This window comes from Amia ocellicauda, chromosome 5 (assembly GCF_036373705.1).
Source record: "Amia ocellicauda isolate fAmiCal2 chromosome 5, fAmiCal2.hap1, whole genome shotgun sequence".
Taxonomy (NCBI): Eukaryota; Metazoa; Chordata; class Actinopteri; order Amiiformes; family Amiidae; genus Amia; species Amia ocellicauda.
Window position 1 is genome coordinate 24,767,049 of NC_089854.1, and position 19,320 is coordinate 24,786,368.

The window sequence follows — 19,320 nt, forward strand, 5'->3', positions numbered from 1 at the left end:
ACAAGGATGAAAATGAGATCAGTGAGACGTCGAAGGCCGCTGGCAGAGTAGGTCATATATCATGTCTTTTAAATAGTGTCTCCCATGGTGCGTTACCAGAGGCACTACTTCATAATTTGCCTGGGGGGGTGGTGGTATACTCTATAGATTTAGTTTCTGCTCTGTTTAAAGAAGATATTTGTGTGAAAGACGCACACGTAGCAGCTTGCCATACAGTAAATGACTAGAGTTGTCAATATACCAGCCGTATACAGTCACATCGACAATTTGTTAATTGCCCTGAAAGTTATCCCTTTCACATTTCGGAGGCATGTGAGAAAGTGTTGACGAGTGTCTTGTAAATGACAAGCATGTCAGCAGCGTGTTGACACCCGACACTGCTGCCCGCACTGCTCAGCCGCTGCTCTCGAATTGAGACACGTCTTGCATGGAAAGCAGCTGCCAATAAAGTACACTGGAGGAGCAGGAAATGAGAGAGTTGCAGAACAGACCACCTCGAGATGGCAACAGGTTTACCTGTCTAATATGAAGGACCTGTGTTAAATTCCATCCGCAGTTTTCACGCAGGAGAGCACTGGTCATTTCATCTTATGGAGACGTCTGTTGTTCAAATCCCCCCCCAAATAATTTCCCCTCAGACAGTAGAAGGATACGGAGAAGCAACAAGGCAAACTTGCTCAGGCAGCCTTTGCTTGTTTTTAAATACTTACTGAGGGTGTTCCTTACCACATAAATTACTCTGTGTGTACGAATGTAGCAGCCTCTTCACTTTTTGAAACCTCCTCATCGCCTCGAACTTCATGTCTGTTACACAAACAGAACCGCGTTGCTCAGTGTATCTGACTCTCAGCTTTGTCCCCACAGAAGAGGAGGAGGAAGGCAGCTATGACAGTGAGGAAGGAGATGATGACATTAAAGCCCCGCCTTGCAAAGAGCCACCTCAGAGTGCCACCCTGATTGGTCCTTCTCCCTCATCTGTAGTGAAACTTGAAGCGAATCAGAAAGCCAAGAATAAGAAGGAAAGACAGGGGCTTCTGGGTAAGACTTGAGTTCTGCAGTATTCAATTTTTCAGAAGTTATTTAACTTTGATAAGACCTATGAAATGTATAATTGATGTACCCAAAAGTAAACTGTGTAAGAGGCCTCTCTTGCCATATCCAAACAATTGAATTACACAGAAAAAATGAAAAAGTCAGTTCTCTTTGCGTTGGGAAAGTGCTGTTTGGTCTGCAATTATCATGTTGGTTTGCCATTATCATTTACACTGTTTAATAGCGCATGAATAACTGAAGCACAAAGATTGCAGCCATTCAAGGCCAATGAGTTATTTGCACTAGGCTGATTCCCCCCTGCTCCCTCTCCCCCAGCAGGGTGTGGGCGGCTGTCAGGAGGGGAAGGGGAAGTGAAGGTGAGGAAGCGCACCCCCTGCAGAGCTGCTCCTCTCAGTGCAGCAAAGAGGCATCTGGAGAGCCAGGAGCACGTGGGTGGGAAGCGAGGCAGGGGCCCCAGGCAGCAACAGCAGGCATGGGGAGGGGCAGGCCCCGGGGCCACCCCCTACAGACGCAGCATGGGGCTTCACGTCCTCCCCACACCCAGTGACAGATTAAAAAAGGCCACCCGGAAGACTGGTGTGCAGCAAGGTGTCCTGAGTAAGGTGAGCTGGCCTAGATAGAAGACCCAGGGGCAGTGAGTGGTCAATTCTGCAGAACCATTCTGACCTACTGTTAGCTGGGGTGTGATTTTGTGTCTGTGGGATCTGTGCCACGGTGTGGTTGTGTCTGGTTGAGATCCTTATCGCCACTAAAACTCCTGTGCAGTTCATGGTCAACTTCTAAAAGCGCTCTGTGTTTTGTGTTGTCCTGCAGGAGAAAGGCAGCTGGGCAGGGGGAGCTCAGTCCCCACGGAGGGAGGACAACACCAAGGGCAAGAAAATCCGAAGCAAGCAGGTGAGCGGCTGCACCATGTATTCACACTTCAGCTCTCTTTAAAAGGCTTTAGTCAGGCTTATATACTTCTCCGCCACAGGGACAGGTTAATGGAAGAAATGTATGACAGAAGATGTTGTCATTTGGTCAGCTTAACTTGAGTCATGGCTTGGCCAAGGGGTCACAATTTGATTCTTTACCTGAAAAATATTTAGAGGAAATGAATGTGTTCCTACCCGAGTGAAAAATTACATTCTGCATTTCCCGTTTTGTGTCACAAGTAGCTTTACATTTAGATTAAATCAATTATTTCCACCCTGGGTGTGTATTACCTTTTATACTCAATTATCTGTCCATGGTCCTGCACTCATGACACCTGAGGGAACCAGCCCCGTCACAGGCTAGGTGCTATCGGTGAGCTCACACAGCTCCACTGCTTGATCCAGTACTGAGCTTGGTGGGGTCTTGTCTTTGCAGCCCAAGGGGCGTGCTGTCAGCCGTCTGCTCGAGAGCTTCGCAGCTGACGAGGGCTTCCAGATGGACGAGGACAGCAGTTTCTCCGAGGGGGACGAGGACCAGCCCCCCCCGGGTGCACTTCAGTCCAAGAGAAGCTCGCCAGGTGAGTTGAAGGGTTGGGAGGGGGAGAAAGAGAGCAATCCTGAGGATCCGCTCAAGCCCGGCCTATGATACGTTGGGTCTCATCTCACTGGAGGAAAGAGTAATCAATGTCCCCCTCACCCCCCCACAGCTGTCCCCAACTGCATCCTGACCAAGGACCTGCTGCTGGACGGGCTGAAGGTGTTGATCCCCAAGGAAGACGAGTTGCTGTATGCGGCCTATGTCCACACGCTGCAGCTGCCTGACATGTAAGCACCGCCAATCTCTCCTCATGATCTTCAGTGGCCAGTGAACGTGCCGGGCAGGAAGTGTGTGTGTGTATTAGCCTTAAATGTGTAAGCCACCATTAAAGCTAATTAATAGTTACACTATACTCTAAAATAATTTACATGCTGTTCCCCACCCCTGTAGCTGTGTGTTTATGAGAACTGTAAACTTTCTGGCCACTTTTTCACTGCCAGGAAAGAAAAACACAAAACAAGCAACGGCAGATACAAAAACATAAGCAGATTCTTAATTTATTACAATCACGGGATATTTCCAACTAATATATTCAGCGAGTCTCAGCCTTTCAGTCAGGCAGCGTTCCGATGCGCTCTGCTCTGCCTGTATCACAAACCCAGCGGAGCCTGTCGGTTGACGGCAGTTTTGGCCGAGAGCCCAAGCTTCACAGGCCTTTAGTAAAGCTCCCCTCTCCTCTATTCTGCGTTTTGTTTTTGCAAAGGCATATAAAAACAACATGTTGGGCACAGGGCAGGTGGCCGACATTCCCCTCTCCTCTCAGCCTTGACTGCTAGCCTGGTTTCCACACCATTTCAAGGCAGATCTGAGAGTACAGCACTGCGGAACACAGCAGAGCAGGAGTACAGCATGGGAAACAAGCCATAAAAAGAAAAAAAACCCTCCTTAAATGAAAAAAATATTTTCCTTTCACAGCTACAGCATTGTGATTGAGGGAGAGAGAGGAAACCGACCGAGAATCTACTCCCTGGAGCAACTGTTGCAGGAAGCGGTGAGTTCCACCCCTTTTAAGATACCCCCACACCCCTCGCTGCCAGCACCTCTTCCCACGCCCACCTCTGGGCAACCTCAGGTATTTACCCCACCTCCACAGTCTCTGGCCATCCCTTAAGAGCCAAGGCCACACTGGGGGCCTAACAATAGCCAACTGACCGGGGGCGGTGAGAAGTGGCTCTCCTCTGACTATCTGCAAAAGTCATTAGCTAAACATCTGTGTGTGGATGGCTGTGTGTGTGTGTGCTTTCTCCATATTTCTCTCTTCAAATCCCATTCCGGCTGACCATGTAGGTAACGGACTCACATCTGGTCTAAATGATGATAGGACTCATTCTTTTTATTTTTATGGGAAAACCCTGATCTTGTCTTGTTCCTGTCAACACCCCCACCTCCAGCATGCTGACCCCACACAGCTCGGGGAACAAGTCCAGATTGTTTCTCCTCCCACACAAGTTGCAAATTCTTGTTTATGAAGTACATCCAGGTTCAACCCAAACTAATGCAGAACAGCAGCTCCAGGAGTCTAAATCCGAGGCCTGGTGGCCTCCTATAGACTGTAATAATTGGGACTGTTCTCAGTTTATTTGATATTAGCCTGGGGGCTGGTGGTTTCTACTGTATATTTCCCCATCTGAACTGCAGTTCAGACCAAAACATCGAGTAAACCAAACCAGGCGGGAAACCAGGTGTTCCAGACTGTACACTGCCAGTGACTAACTTTATTTTAATACAGTACCTGTGTCTAAAGTAAAAATTATATGGTGCTACTTTTATCCTATTTTTACTCCCTAATTCTGCATAGCCTACATCAAAAGATATAGTTTTATATTAGTATTGATTGCTCTTCTCTGCCCATACGCTTTCTGGTATATGAAAAAAATAAAGAAAATACGTAGAAGACAATAATGTGATACCAACTGTAGGTCCGTTGGCACTGCCGGGTCAACAGCAGCAAATGTAACAGAATGGGCCTAGGCGCCGTCTTGGGATTACTGCGTGGCTGTCTGTGGCTCTGATTCTTCCCGTTTTTCATACGGGTTGTGTACCAGACCCAAAGAGGGGGAAGGGGGCATGGCCTGTTTGAGGAACACGGGCACCGCTGTGCCTCTGATCGGACTCGCGTCCCCTCTCAGACAGAGCTCGCGTCCTGGGCATACCTGGAATTGTTGCTCCGTGCAACCCGATCCACATGATCTGTACCCGTCAGTCAGCACTTCTGGAGGTGACAGTGTAATTAAAGGAGAGAGAGACTTGTTTTCACACAGTTATAGTTATATCACTACTCAAAAAGTAGCACTTGCAGGGGCATACAGAGACACACACATGCACACGCACACACACTTCTATACAGACTTCCGCAGACCGACAGACATAAAACATAGTGACAGTTACACAGTCGTGCAGCCACTCACTAACTCTTGTCTCATGCGCACACACATTTCAAAATAATCTCTTAATCTCCCACCGCCACACACTTGTTTCTGTCGTGCCGTTGTGTAAACAGTGCTCAGACCGCAGCTGTTTCAAATTAATTTATTTATTTAATTTCTTCTCTCCTTGTCTTTCAATTTTCTTATCAGCTGTTTGCCTATAACACCATTACCTGCAGATCCCAGATTGAATTTCCCTCCTAGTCAAAGGCCCTTTGCGCGGCACCATATTTCAACTCCACTTCAAAGAGCCTCCTGTGTATGTAGTGTGCCAGGGCCGCCTGCATTGTAAAAGGGCAGCTGGCAGGCTACAATTAAGTCATCCGATTTTTCTCCTTTTTCCTTTTTTCTTTTTCTTTTTCTTATTGCTCAGTGGGTCTTGATTTACAGATCATGATTTCCTGTCTTTTGAAGACTGGGGGAGATTGAAGTATTGGCCCGAGATAAGGGCTGGGTGAGGCCGTGTGGCTCGGTGATTAGAGCTGAGAGAGCTGAAGGCAGCATAGATTACGGGTTCGAACTGAAGCAGCTACTGTGTCAGATTAGTTGGTTCACAACATCGCTGGAAAAGGCTGAATATTCATAATTGCAGTCGTTCATTTTATTGTTTTCTTTTCAGTCTCTGATTCCACAGGGTGATTTTGAATGTGCAGGATACTGATACTGAAATCCACGTTCTAATTCAGACTCGCACTGTAGTTTCATTTTTATTTCTTACTGTGTGTGTATGCGAAGCTGGAACTTTTCATTTATTTATTTTTATGTATGTATTTATTTACCCCTGATGTCTGTGTTTTGGTCAGGTGCTCGACGTGAGTCCAGAGTCGGAGGCAGTGTTGATGGCAGGGACTCGGGTCTGTGCCTACTGGAGCGAGAGATCACGCTGCCTGTACCCGGGCTACGTGCGCAGAGGTGAGAGGCCGTGGGACGCCCAACATGTCACAACAACATGTCATTGTTGTGGGATGCATTACTTCTCAGCAGCCGGTAGTTTGCTGAATGTGGCTGAACCTGTCATTTATCCTCCTGTCCTGCAGGGGGTCCTGGAGAGGACGAGAAGGAGGGAAGTGTCATGGTGGAATTTGATGATGGAGACAGAGGACGGATCTCTCTACCCAACATCCGCCTCCTGCCACCTGACTACCAGATCCACTGTGAGTCTCTCCGCACTGTCTCTGCCTTCGCCCAAAACATTCTCTGAGCTTTATCGAATCATTAGCCATTCATTGATTGTCTGGTGGCAGACAGGGCTGTAAAGGCAGTCAGGACCCAGGTGAGGGGTGTGGGCTCTGACTCCCAGTGTCCTTGCATACAGGTACCGAGCCATCCCCCGCCTTGCTGATCTCCAGTGCTGGTCGCCGGTGTCGAAGGAGTACACTGGAGAAGACCGTGCTAAGCGACGCGTCTTCTGAGAGACCAGAGATCACTGAGACACCAAGGAGCCTGGAAAAGAAAGGTGTTGGCAAGGCCAAGCCAGGTACCCACACTCCCATTCTTCACCTCTGAACTTCAATCCCAGCCGGTTAATGACTGTTTCTCATTCTTAAAAGTTCGTCTCTTCCAGACTTTTCAAAATATGAACCCTCATCCTTCGTTTTCTTTTCGTGTTCAGGCAAACCGAAAACCGTCAACTCAGGGACAAAGAGTCCAGTGTCAGAGGGTCTCTGTAAAAGCAGCAGTCCTCTCCTCAGCTGGCCAGCAGTGGCTGTTCCCAAGAAGAGAGCCCCCCACAATCTGTTCCAGCTCAATGGTGCTCCAAGAAGAACCCTCAAGGGCAAGGAGGCAGATGTTTTCTCGCTCCTAACTACCCCAGTCGCCACTCCAGCAAAGGGCATTTTCAGCAACTCCTTTGAGGTGGACTCTTTCAGCAGCATCGCCAATGGATACTCGTCGTTTGGCAGCCAGCCCACTGTGATGCCACTCAGCCCCAGGAGCGCACCCTGTAGTCGGGGCAGGAGGCCCAGTGAAGGAGGACTACGGGGCAGGAAGGCAGGAGGGACAGAGTTCCTGGTCAAACTTGACCATGAGGGGGTAACATCTCCAAAGACCAAGAATGGGAAAGCCCTTCTGTTACTGGGGGCTCCCGGGCAGGGCAACAGACTGGAGAAAGGTTTTGGGGCTAAAGGGGTGACAGAACTCTCCTCACCTGTAGGATACTCTCATCCTGTCCTGCTTGTGAAGGACAACAAGAAGGGCGGTGGCACCAGGGCAGAGCTTCTGCTGAAGGGCGCTTCCCAACTTGGCAAACCCACCCCTACATTGGGCCTTGGGGAGTACTCGGAGTTCGGGCTCAACTGTCACAGCGACTGCCACAGCTCCTATTCCGACATGGACGAAGATGAGGAGGAGGAGGATGAAAGGAGAGCCACTCTGGCCGCCGCCTCGGGAGGGCTGAGAACAGCAGGGCGCTTCCTGTCCCGCCTGTCCGTCTCATCCTCTTCCTCGGGCTCCTCCAGCTCCTCCAGCTCGGGCTCGCTCTCTAGCTCCAGCCTCTACTCCTCCGACAACGACTCCTCCTACAGCTCGGAGGATGAGGAGAGCTCCACGCTGCTGCTGCAGGGCTGCCTATCCTCCCATCATGCCCTGCTGCAGCCCCCTGAACCCCCCTCGGGTCAACAGCAGCGCTCCTTTGTGGCCAAGGCTATGGCCGTCACCAGCTCTAAGGGTGGCGGCAACAACGGCATCAATAGACCACTAAAAAGGAAAGAGGCTCCCACAACCCCCTGCACCCCCTCCTCTGCCAAGAACCCCAAGGACCTGGCCAAGAGACAGAGGCTGCCTTCGGTGGACAACAGGCCCAAGATCTCGGCCTTCTTGCCCGCACGACAATTGTGGAGATGGTCTGGGAACCCCACACAGGTAAGGCATCGCTCATCCCTTCCCCTGTGGTTAACAGTGCCCTGAGTTTAGTAGAACGCTGCTAACTTTGAGCTGCCATTCACTTACAGAGACGGGGCATGAAGGGAAAAGCACGCAAGCTCTTCTACAAGGCCATAGTACGCGGCAGGGAGACGGTGTGCGTGGGCGACTGCGCGGTATTTCTCTCCGCCGGCCGGCCACACCTGCCTTACATCGGACGCATCGAGAGCTTCTGGGAGTCCTGGGCCAGCAACATGGTGGTGAAGGTGAAGTGGTTCTACCACCCTGAGGAGACCAAGATGGGGAAGCGGCACCGTGATGGCAAGGTAAGCCACATCTGAAGACAAGCTGAATTCAAAGATGTGAATGAGATCAGACTCCTGATCAGTGCTGTTTCTGTGGGTCTGGCTGACACTAAAATTAGAGTGGTATGAATGATATTTTTAATAGAACATAATTCAAAGGACTGATTTGGACATTTCTCACTTACCAGCATGGGATCAGATTGCAAATAGGGGAAGCTTCCGAGTTGAGCAGAGTTGAGTGTGTTTGGCTATATGTGGAAGCACTGACCCTTACCTTACATGGGATCTGGTGATGAGAATGTAACACATAAGTTAGGTTCTTGATCACGCTAAACTAACATGATCCTTGTCTTTCATGGTTCTGCTACAGCATGCCCTGTACCAGTCATGCCACGAGGATGAGAATGATGTTCAGACCATCTCCCACAAGTGCCAGGTGGTGAGCAGAGAGGAGTACGAGCGCCTGAGCCGAAGCAGGAAACAGAGCAACGGTCAAGACCTCTACTACCTAGCAGGGACCTATGACCCCACCAGCGGTCAGCTGGTCACTGTCGATGGCGTGTCCATCCTCTGCTAGCAGTACAGCCATCTGCTTTCTTGAGAAAACTACTGCAGGGTCCTTCCCAAGTGGTCAGGTGTGCAGTGCACCTATCTTCTGCCCCAGTGCGGGCATTGTGAAGGTGGCACAGAGCATCGTCTTGTCATTACTTGGAGATGTGTACGTCCTGTTCTCCTTACATTATTAACAGATGGTGTTGGGAGAGGTTGCAGTATGGGCCAGCTATACGCTGCACATTGCCTTTTAAGCGAACAACTGCATATCACGACTGGGATAAGTGCCGTAAGTGGGTACCCTAAAGCCATCCTGACGTGGCAGCCAGTGGTACCCAGTCAAGAGAGCCTCTCTGGAGCTGGGGGGGAGCAGTCAAAGTGTTGAAGATGCCACATTGTCTAAGGGTAGGCAGTACTCAACAGAAAAGGTGAAGCAACAAGGAATGTAATGAAAACTATCCATCCAGATCCTGTTTTAAACACTATATTTAATACTTACAAACACTTATGCTGAAAACAAAAATAACTGTACTGTTTCCTTCTGAGGAGGTGTCACACAGATATTACCTGAACTGGTCGTTAAAGTACCCAAAGTGCACTTCAGCAGCAGCAGGTGATACAAGTCCTGATCCTCACCAGCACACTTGGCTGCTCCCTACGGGGGCCCCCAGCAATGCAATTCCAGGCTCCTTCCCTGAGCGGCTCCTCCTACAGCATCACAGAGAGACACCGTATTTGTCCTGACCAAGGAGTAACGGCCAGACACCGCCAGCAATCTGAACTGCGGGAAACAGACTCCCAGCGCACTTCAGTAGAGAGAAGGCAACTCAGGCGAGGAAGTACTGAGGAATATCGAGCTGCCGCGGTGCGTGCGGGCCCTTCTTCCGAGAATGACTCGTGGCCCAGCAGGCAGACATCAGCCACACCCCCGCTCTGGCCCCCCCGCGGACTACGCACGGGGAATCGAGCTTCTCAGTCTGCCATGCTGCTGTGGACAGGGTCAGAGGCAGTCACCAAAGCTGAAGAGGAAGTTCATGTTTTCTCCAGATAAAGACTTGCAGTGACCAGGGCTAAGACTGCAAATGCAGGTGCTCTCTGACACCCCTGGCCGCAGCGCCGGTGTATGCGAGTTGTCAGAAGGGGTTAGTGTAGAAAACGAAGCCAAGCGTGCTGTCTGGGCACACAGAGAGAGAGGAGAACACGGGCCGCTCCTCAGAGGGGTTCGCTGGGTGAGCACTGCTCCAAAATGTATCTTTCAATAGAGGCTAATCTCCAGACCTCATTTTGATGTTTCCAGGGATGTTTTTAAAGCGCCGTATAGTATATAAATATAGATAAATATATAAATTAATAAAAAAAAACTTTTTTTTTTTTTTTTTAAAGGAATGATTTTTCCAATCAAGCCATACACTTCAGTACCTCTGCCTGTCATCTGAATCAGGTGTAATCTGTACAGATCAATTAACTCTGTGTATATGTATAAAAGGTATATATAGAATTTTATTTCTCACAAAGTTGTTTTTTCTTTCTTTTTTCGAAAGATTTATGACTTTTTATTTCGCCTTTCTTAAAAAATAAAAATAAAAACAAAAATAAAACACAAAAAAAACCACAAAACTACAGTATGAACCCTGCACTGTACAAGTCCTGCTGAGACAAGGGAGTTGCTGTACACAGATTCGGGGACAGAAGAGAAGGTTTATTTAATGGAGAGGAGTTCCCCTATCAAGAAAAAAGTAGGTCATTTGGCCTGTCTCTTTTAAACCGCCTCACTTAAAAAAATCATGAAAAGCAAAGAAAACAAAACTTTCTTATTTTCTTATTCTCTTGGTTTTGAAATGGCCGTGCTGTTTCGGGAGGTGTACAACATGCCACTGGGAACATAAACATCCAAAATCAATCTAAAAACAGGCCATGGCTCTGACCCAGAAATAGGAAGAGCTCGATCACTGATGTTATTTTCTATTTGAGTTAGTCTTTCTCAGTAAGTGCTTGCGAAAAGGTGAGGTACATTTCAAGATGTTCCTCTCCTGACTCAGTGGGCACCCCTCGGGCCTGCCCTTCTCATTGTGGCCTGCGCACCCACTGTCCACGCCCAGGGGGCTGTACTGCACTGGGCTGGGCGGTGGTGCACTGTGGACATGTTTCCACCCAGGCGCACAGCTGTGGAGAGTGTGCTCATGTCACATGACACGGGAACGGTAGGTCACCGGAGGGACACAGAGATGGAAGATAAGGAACTAACCTCTCCAAATCTGGTTTTAAGATTACCCCCTCAGCAGTCAGGAGCTATCGTTCTATATATTTTGTATCTTCAGATCGAACACTAATATATGTCTGTGTCAATTCTTCTTTTTTCAGAATGGTTCTTTAACCATGTGCAATCCTGACTTTTAAGATTTGCGATTAGTTTTGTAGAGGCTTTATTCTAAAAAGGAAATAAAAAAAATATCAAAGGAAAGAAAAGGAATAGAAAACTGTATTCGTTACTTCCGCACCTAAACCCTCCAGCAGTATCTACCTTCTGCTAGTTTGGCATATTGCCGCTGAGTCCGTCAATTACAGATTTGTATGGCTTTCTTTTTATGTGAAGTGTTAAACTACTTCTTTCAAACAAATGTTTTAAGGGACTATTCTCCTGATTCAGCCCCTTGCGCTGTTTATTGCTTATTGATAAAATACTAAACGAAACTTAGTTTCTTATGACTTATTGATCCTTTTAAAATGAGGGGAGTGTGGCTGCTGCAGTTCCACATGCTTTGTTAGGCTGTAATTTCTTGTTTATCTGACCCTGATAGTGAATTGATGTATATAAATATATCTGGCTTCAAAAACCAAAGCACCTTTAAAGGTTTTGTGTTTTAATGATATTTCCTTTGGAAATTTTGTTTTGTTTTCTGAATATATGAAAATCAAATCAGAAACCTTTGTCCGGGACCCTGCAATCGAATTGGCCAGTGTAGTTTGGAATAAGTGAAACGACCGTGTTGTTGTCTGTGTGAGTGTGTATAGCTGTGTCACAGGTCCACGTGCACACAGACACACACCTCAAGCACTTGCAGGCCCTGCACAGCCTGGCTCAAGTTACCTGTGAAGGACAATCAGACGAACACAAGAAGGCAGTTTGAGAAGCTCAATCAAAATGTTGCATGTCATGTTTTTGCTTTTGCCAAATACATTTTTGTCCGTGTTATTGTTGCTGTTCAATATGCAAGCCTGTATGAATTGTACATTTCGCCATCTTGCTAAAGGTAAATGTTTCTTTTCTGATAGATTTTCTTCATTGTTTTTTCTTTGCTTTGTTAATGCTCTTGTTACACTGCAAAACCAATAGCTTTCAAGGACACTGGGGCAATGTACATGGTGTCACTTTCTTCCCTATCCTGTGCAATGAGATCCAAACATAAAATACCAATTCCCTGATTGTCGATTAATTAAGGCACCCCACATGGCCACTTGTGTGGTTTCTTGAAGCATTATCCGTGCACAGTGATCAAATCCCTGCTGCTCTAGTCAAGTATTGTGTTGCTCAGACTTCTTGCGTCTCAAGTCCTTAGCATTAATAAACAAAACATTAAAACACAGCTCTTTTCTTATATATATATGATTACAACTGTTCTCTGGACATCATCAGAAAGATGGCAGTAATGTAACACAACAATTCTTTACACCTCTTCCGGGTCATTGATACAGTACAGGAAGACCTGCCTTCCTTTCCTCTAACAAACAGATCGATTGGCAAATGTCAGGAAGTGACATCATTACACCACCAGATCACGACCCCGAGGTGCTGTGACCCAGGGAGTTGTGTTATGATATTGTTTTAATGCTTGTTGAAATAATAAGTATGGAATCTTTTTAATTGAAAAGTTTTTTATCTTTATTTTATTGCCTTGGGTTGCATTTCATTAAAAGACAAATTGCTACGCTGTAAGCATCTAAGCAGTTTGATTTTAGTTGTTTTGAATATATATATATATATTTTTTTTAAGTCTCATAGTTTTTATATACTGTCTGTTTTTTAAAATGTTCATTGTGTACTAAATATGGGATTGCTTCTCATGGTTACTGGGATCTATTTGACTTGTGCTTCTAGAAAGTGTTTCTTAAAAAAAAAAAAACTTCTAATGATGTTTCGAACTTGAAGTTTATAACGCAAAGACTTAATTCATTATATAAATTCTGATCGCTTTTCATCTCCAGATACAAAGAAAACTAAAGAATCTAAATACTTGTGTAGAAGACCACTACAGAATAGCTACTTAAGGGGAAATATTAAGGTGGTTATAGAGATATTGGGTCATACAATTTAGTATTTAATATTAATTAATAATATAACCAAGTTTCTGGTGAGGATTTCTAGTGATACTAGGCGTCAAAGCATTATCAAACCTTAAAAGTGTCACCATCGCCTGAGTCTTAGCTATGTTAAATCACTGATAGTAACTCGGCAACATCCGTACTATCTACTGAATTATACGGCTCTTTGTTCGGTGATAGGTTTACTAGATTGTTCCATGTAGGCTTGACTTTCTGTCTATACTGTATATAATGTTACCGCTTGCTGTATATTTCTGTACCATACAAGAAACACTGTAAATCCAGGAACCTGAAAGAGCTTCCACATGGCTGTAGGATCTGAAGAACAGCTTGACAATGTGCAAACATCAATGTCAGTTTGATGTGCGTGTGAATGTCTGCGTATTATTTAATTTTTTACTTCTCACAGTGCATTGTGGGACTTGAAGTCTGATTTCTCTTAAAGGCAAGGCACTGGTCAAAAGGATGTGAATGTACCAAGACATGGGTGTAAAAAAACAAACGTGTATGAACTGATCTTCTCCGAGCTCGTTTGAGATCCTGGAGCCACGTGGCACCTCGGAAGCCTTATAGTTGATGGAGTTTCTCGAATGCACTTGATTCCCGAAGTGTATTCGCATCTCAGTTGTGACCGACTCGTTCATGAATCCTGTTCATATGAAGGTCAAAATGTTTCTGGTTCAGAACAGGAAAAAAAAGACTTTGAAAATGTCAAGGTCAGCAAGCACGAGCAAAAGCGTGCGTGGGTGTGATGTGCGCACACACAAGGAAGGGGAAGTGATGTCATTAAGAGACAGGCCTCTCCTAGGCGCAGGTGCAATACTACTATGGTGTATAGAATTGCATTAATGTTCAGCAGTTAGACAGCATTTTAAAATGGCTGATTGGCCGCAGGAAGGGGCAGGGAGGACGCAGGACCGTCTATCCTTTTGCCCTCTATTTAAATCCACTATCATTTACGATAATAAAAGAGGTAAGGTCTAAAAATGTGTACCTAAAATGCGATATTTCTCAGAGTTGTTAAGTAAATATTAAAATATTTTAACACTGATTTAAAAAAGAATAAAAGATTTTTAATTATGAATATTTTTTTTTTATTTCGTTTCTTTTCGTTTTTTTGTTTGTTTTGTTTTTCAGAATTCAACTCAAAGTCTGTTTTTTCTAATTGTGTTTCAATGTTGTAAAGACTTGTAAATGTGTAAAGTATGACTTTGTTTTGATTCTTGATTTCAGAGTAAACAAATAAAAATATGGAGTTTATGAACATCAAATTCTATGTAAAAGCATTTTAGTATTAAGATTTGTATAGATGGCTTATGAACGAATATAAGAAAAAAAAATATCTGTGAGTTGCATTCTTCTCTTCATTTTTATTTATGGAATGAGACGACTGGTATACACATACTGTCCGAAAGACTAGCTTCAGAAAACCCACTTCAATTAACCTGTTTTGAAAAAGCAGTTTACACAATCGAGTGGTAGCCATTAAGACATTATAAAGAGTGTTTTAGCCTTATGATATACTTCACATCATATTCACAACTAGGAAGCAGGGATATTGGGGACTTTTGAAAGAATGGTAAGAGAGGAAAATGTACTGTGCACAATTTACATGCCTTCAAAAACAAATTTAATAAAATACACATCTACATATATTTCCCTGTATCATGGCCCATTTGTTTGTAATTTCTGAGTCATTTTTGAGAGAACATAGATTGTAAGGAGGGGAAAACAAACTATAAACCTTCTCTGCCCTACTTTCAGACCAATTAGTTGTGAAAATAATCTCTAAAGCTTAGACCACTTCAATGCAGATGCCAATATTTTGACAAGAAACTTCAGTGCAGAAAGACGTATCACTTTCATTTTGTATCACGGGGAACAGTAAATCATTTCAGTACAGATGTATTCAACTCACAAGTTTGCATATACTAATCTCCTTGGTGATCATAATCTCCATGCCTTAAGTCGCGGAGATAACCCTTTGACATCAGGCAGAGAGAATGTGCTCTGCACTCGTTTCGTCAGGCATTCTTTGCACATATGTTGGGAATGTTACGCACAGCCTTGACACTGAGGTCACCGAGAACGAGTCTGTCATCACAAGGGCGGTGTGGAGTTGTGCTGGTGGATAAGGCTGGTGAGAACTGATATTTTACCCCAGTTTTATCTGAGGTATCACTGGCTCTCGCCTACAGAACAAATAAATAGGGAATCGGCTTTATCATCAATACTTGTTTTGTTTTGTGTAGATCACTGCATTGCATCAATTCAAATTTCTTGATGACCCTAAAGTTCATGCACCGATCATTACAGGGAGATAAACTGCTATCACCTCTAAGAAAATAATTACCTAAGCTGATGGGGAAAAGGGGGATGGTTGGCTTGCATTAACTGCTGGAAACCTTGTAGTGAGGTGTTGCCTCACATGGCAGCCTCAGAAGAATTGTGTGGCAGTTGTATTCACCTCAAGTCCTTAGAAACCACACCATTCTTCATTTCTATTCACTACAGCCCGTTAATAATAATAAAAATCACACAATGCTATGCTAATGCGTGAAAGCTGAGTTTGCGCTGCGTCTCAAGGTTGGCTGAGCGGACGTGCAGCTGTGGGGCTCTGGGCTCGGTGCGAAGGCAGGCGCTGGTGGGAAACGAGAGTCGCCTATTAAACCTGCCTTCACTCCCACTGCAGCCGAGCCCAGACCGGGCTGTGTCAACAGGACTGTGCTCCGAGGGGGCTGCCCTGTGCAAATATCTTCACCTCATAAACGTCTCGCCCTCTGGATGACCCTGTCTGGCCTGGAGTGGGGGAAGGGGGGTCTGAATGAGGTGCTGGTGGTGATGTGAAGAAGGCAAACAGACCCTTCAGATGGGGGCTCGGTTTAAAGGGATTCAAAAGCACATTCATCATCGCCTGTAAAGCAGCTGACAGTTCACAAACCTGTTCCTCCACTGAACCCGGAGCCGGGGGAGGGGGCAGTGTCAGACCAATCAGCACCCCGAAGACCTGCTCTGTGCCACGACCTGGTCACCGTTCACTGTATATGTTCATATTCTTATTCATCAGTATTATTTAGTTGATTTATGTTTGTATTTACTAATTTAAGATCTGTAAACTTTACTAAAAAGATTTAAACAAATATTTTGGCCTACTTAGAGTATAACTCTGTTGAGAAGACCTTACATTGGTAAAGAATGATTTTTCAAGGCATGGAATGAAAACAATTTGTTCAACTGATCAAGCATCACAAACACACTGTAAAAATAAGGTGGAAAAGTTCAATCGGGTACTTTAGTTTTGCAATCGATGCACAATATGTTGGATTACACCTGAAAATGGCTCAAGCTGATGAAATGAATATACCGCTTCCCTCTCTGCTCCTCGGTTTGAATTCCCCATCGGCACACCTTGCACAGGTGCAGTGGCGGTGGGCGGGAGAGCAGGGTGGGGGGGTGCAGCAGGGGATCACAGTGTGAAGGAGGGAAGACAGCTGCAGCCAGATCCACTGGAGCGGAGGGGAGGAGAGAGGTTGGTTTCCAGACAGAGAATACAGCTGTAAATCACAAGCCTTCCCCACTCCCTCCCTTTCTTCCACTAAAGCCCTCAGGTGATCTTTAATGGCTTCCTCTCTGTGTTTCCAGTTCTCAGACATCATTGCTTAATTTGCCTGCTGTTCCAGTGCAGTCATTCGAACAATGACACAAATATGTTATTAACGTGCCACAGCCTCCACCCCTCCCCCTCGCTCGGCTGTGCGTGTTTTTCCTTTCTACTTCTGTGTTGTTACTATTATTATTGTTCAATGATAATACATGAGGAAGTATGTATATATAAAAAAATCTCTGTGTATGAAAAATGACCTCCTTAAGTGAAATAATGTATTTCTAATATTATGACGTACTAGGACTGGCAAACAGAGATGATGGTAAATTTGCTTACCATCAAGAGTGTGGGATATCTCTCGATAACACACCTTTACCTGTGCCAACACAGGATAGTTTAGGAAAATGTGAGACTGCCTAAAATGTTGTTATTTGAATACTATTTCCATCCTGGCTGTGCAACTTAAACTCAACACAGACAATTCTTGACTGATTGGCTAGAATACAGAGCAATAAAACTGTATTTTGTTACTTGTATTTTTCTGTTTTCTAAAAACATCAAAAAAAAGTTACTGGGGCGAAATAAATAAAAACAAAACCTATTTTAGTTGAAAATGATTTATTTTTCCTCATAATCATTGATCGGTTTGCCTTGTTCAGTGTGTTTTCCTCAGGTTGTTTCTCTTGCAACCCTATATATTGGGTGTTCTGCTAACATGCCAATTAGCCACCTGTTGCACTTTTGGCATGTTCTTGATCATACTTTTCTTGGGTTTAAAAAGACAAAAAGTAAATTGGCCAATTTATTTTTCCATTTTAAGCACATGACAGGACATAAGGGTATTCTTCAGAGTAGCTTGAAGAATACCTACAGTTAGGTCAATAAATATTTGGACAGTGACACTAGTCACTTCCTGCTTGTTCCTGCTTGTTCTTGGTGTTTTGCCTTCAGTTTTGCCTTCAGCAATTGAAATGCTGCTCAATTGGATTCAGGTCAGGTGATTGACTTGGCCATTGCAGAACATTTTTCGCAGTATGCTTCGGGTCATTGTCCATCCGCACTGTGAAGCGCCGTCCAATGAGTTTTGAAGCATTTGGCTGAATCTGAGCAGATAATACAGCCCTAAACACTTCAGAATTCATCCTGCTGCTTTTGTCAGCAGTCACATCATCAATAAATACAAGGGAACCTGTTCCTTTGGCAGACATACATGCCCATGCCATAACATGCTTCACAGATGAGGTGGTATGCTTTGGATCATGAATAGTCCCTTCCCTTCTCCATACGCTTCTCTTCCCATCACTCTGGTACAAGTTGATCTTTGTCTCATCTGTCCATAGGCTGTTGTTCCAGAACTGTAGAGGGTTCTTTTGGCAAACTCTAATCTGGTCTTCCTGGTTTTGGGGCTTACCAATGGTTTATATCTTGTGGTAAACCCTCTGTATTTACTCTGGTGAAGTCTTCTCTTGATTGTTGACTTTGACACAGATACGCCTACCTCCTGGCAGTCATTGATTGCAAAGGATTTGCAACCAAGTATTGAAACTCACAATTTAATTCATGATTATGTTAGTTTGTCCAAATACTTTTGAGCCCCAAAAACTGGGGTGACCCCATATAAAATGGGTGTAATTCCTACACTGTTCACCCAATTTGGATGTAACTACCCTCAAATTAAAGATGAAAGTCTGCACTTAAAGAACATCTTGATTGTTTCCTTTCAAACCCATTGTGGTGGTGTACAGAACCAAAATTATGACAATTGTGTCACTGTCCAAATATTTATTGACCTAACTGTAGCTACCTTTTTTATTTATTTATATATATTTTTTAGGGAGGAACTTTTCAAATGCTTAAAAACTACTAGAGCACTTTCTAATTGATTTTGTTTTCTAATAAAATGTTTAAACTTGTACTCTCTACTACTGAGGTTGTGTTACATGAGTGACTTTAAAACCTGTCCATCAATACAACTTTTTCTGCAGTGTGTGTGTGTGCTGAAATCAGGCGTTCAAACACAGTGAACCCTCACACCCCTGGGATGACCTTTCAGACATGTATGGAAGTGATCTCTCTCAATCGGAGGGTCGCTTCATTTGCCGGTGAGTCGTATCCCCCGCAATACTGTCTCCTTTAACATGATTGAAACAAAAAAATGATTCTCCTTCTTCCCTTTAAGCTGATTGCTCACCCTAGCTTTCCGACCCCACTATGCTCACATAAAACAAATTGGCTATAGATAAAAAAAGGGGCGGTGGAGGCTATGAAATTAAAGAATGTAAATATATATATATAAGATTGTTGTATTACTACTACCAATTCTTGTATCCAGATTATGCTACAGATAATATATTAGATTCAACTGGGACCTTTATGTTGCTCCATTTGGCACATGCAATATTATTGAGTGGCAATGAAACTTTCCTTCTGTCTATCCACTGCATGTGTGCCCAATCACACAGACAGAAACACATGCGCAGACACATAACTAAACAATGGCTCGAGCGCTTATTAGTACACCTGCTATACAAATATCAATTGCAGTCTCTGAAAGGCACACACATGCACACACACACACGCACACGCACACGTGCACACACACACACACTCGCTCCCACAGCTGTGTTTTGTCTTTCAGCATGAAGTCTTCCCCTGGGAGTTATTACCTGACAGCTCAGTGCTGTTCCTG

General features: G+C 44.8%; 1 protein-coding gene across 3 annotated transcripts in view; it reads left to right on the top strand.

Moving 5' to 3' along the window:
- bahcc1b (BAH domain and coiled-coil containing 1b) overlaps positions 1–14,369 on the top strand; it is a 115,949-nt gene extending 101,580 nt beyond the window's left edge. For all 3 annotated transcript variants that reach the window (XM_066704480.1, XM_066704479.1, XM_066704481.1), the window contains exons 18-29: positions 865–1,038; positions 1,369–1,655; positions 1,867–1,947; positions 2,404–2,545; positions 2,675–2,792; positions 3,481–3,556; positions 5,795–5,903; positions 6,029–6,145; positions 6,307–6,468; positions 6,604–7,850; positions 7,940–8,176; positions 8,526–14,369. In XM_066704480.1, the coding sequence (XP_066560577.1) occupies positions 865–1,038; positions 1,369–1,655; positions 1,867–1,947; positions 2,404–2,545; positions 2,675–2,792; positions 3,481–3,556; positions 5,795–5,903; positions 6,029–6,145; positions 6,307–6,468; positions 6,604–7,850; positions 7,940–8,176; positions 8,526–8,732 (2,957 nt within the window). In that variant the 3' untranslated portion in view covers positions 8,733–14,369. The remainder of the gene's footprint in view (positions 1–864; positions 1,039–1,368; positions 1,656–1,866; positions 1,948–2,403; positions 2,546–2,674; positions 2,793–3,480; positions 3,557–5,794; positions 5,904–6,028; positions 6,146–6,306; positions 6,469–6,603; positions 7,851–7,939; positions 8,177–8,525) is intronic.
- The last annotated feature ends 4,951 nt before the right edge of the window (positions 14,370–19,320 follow it).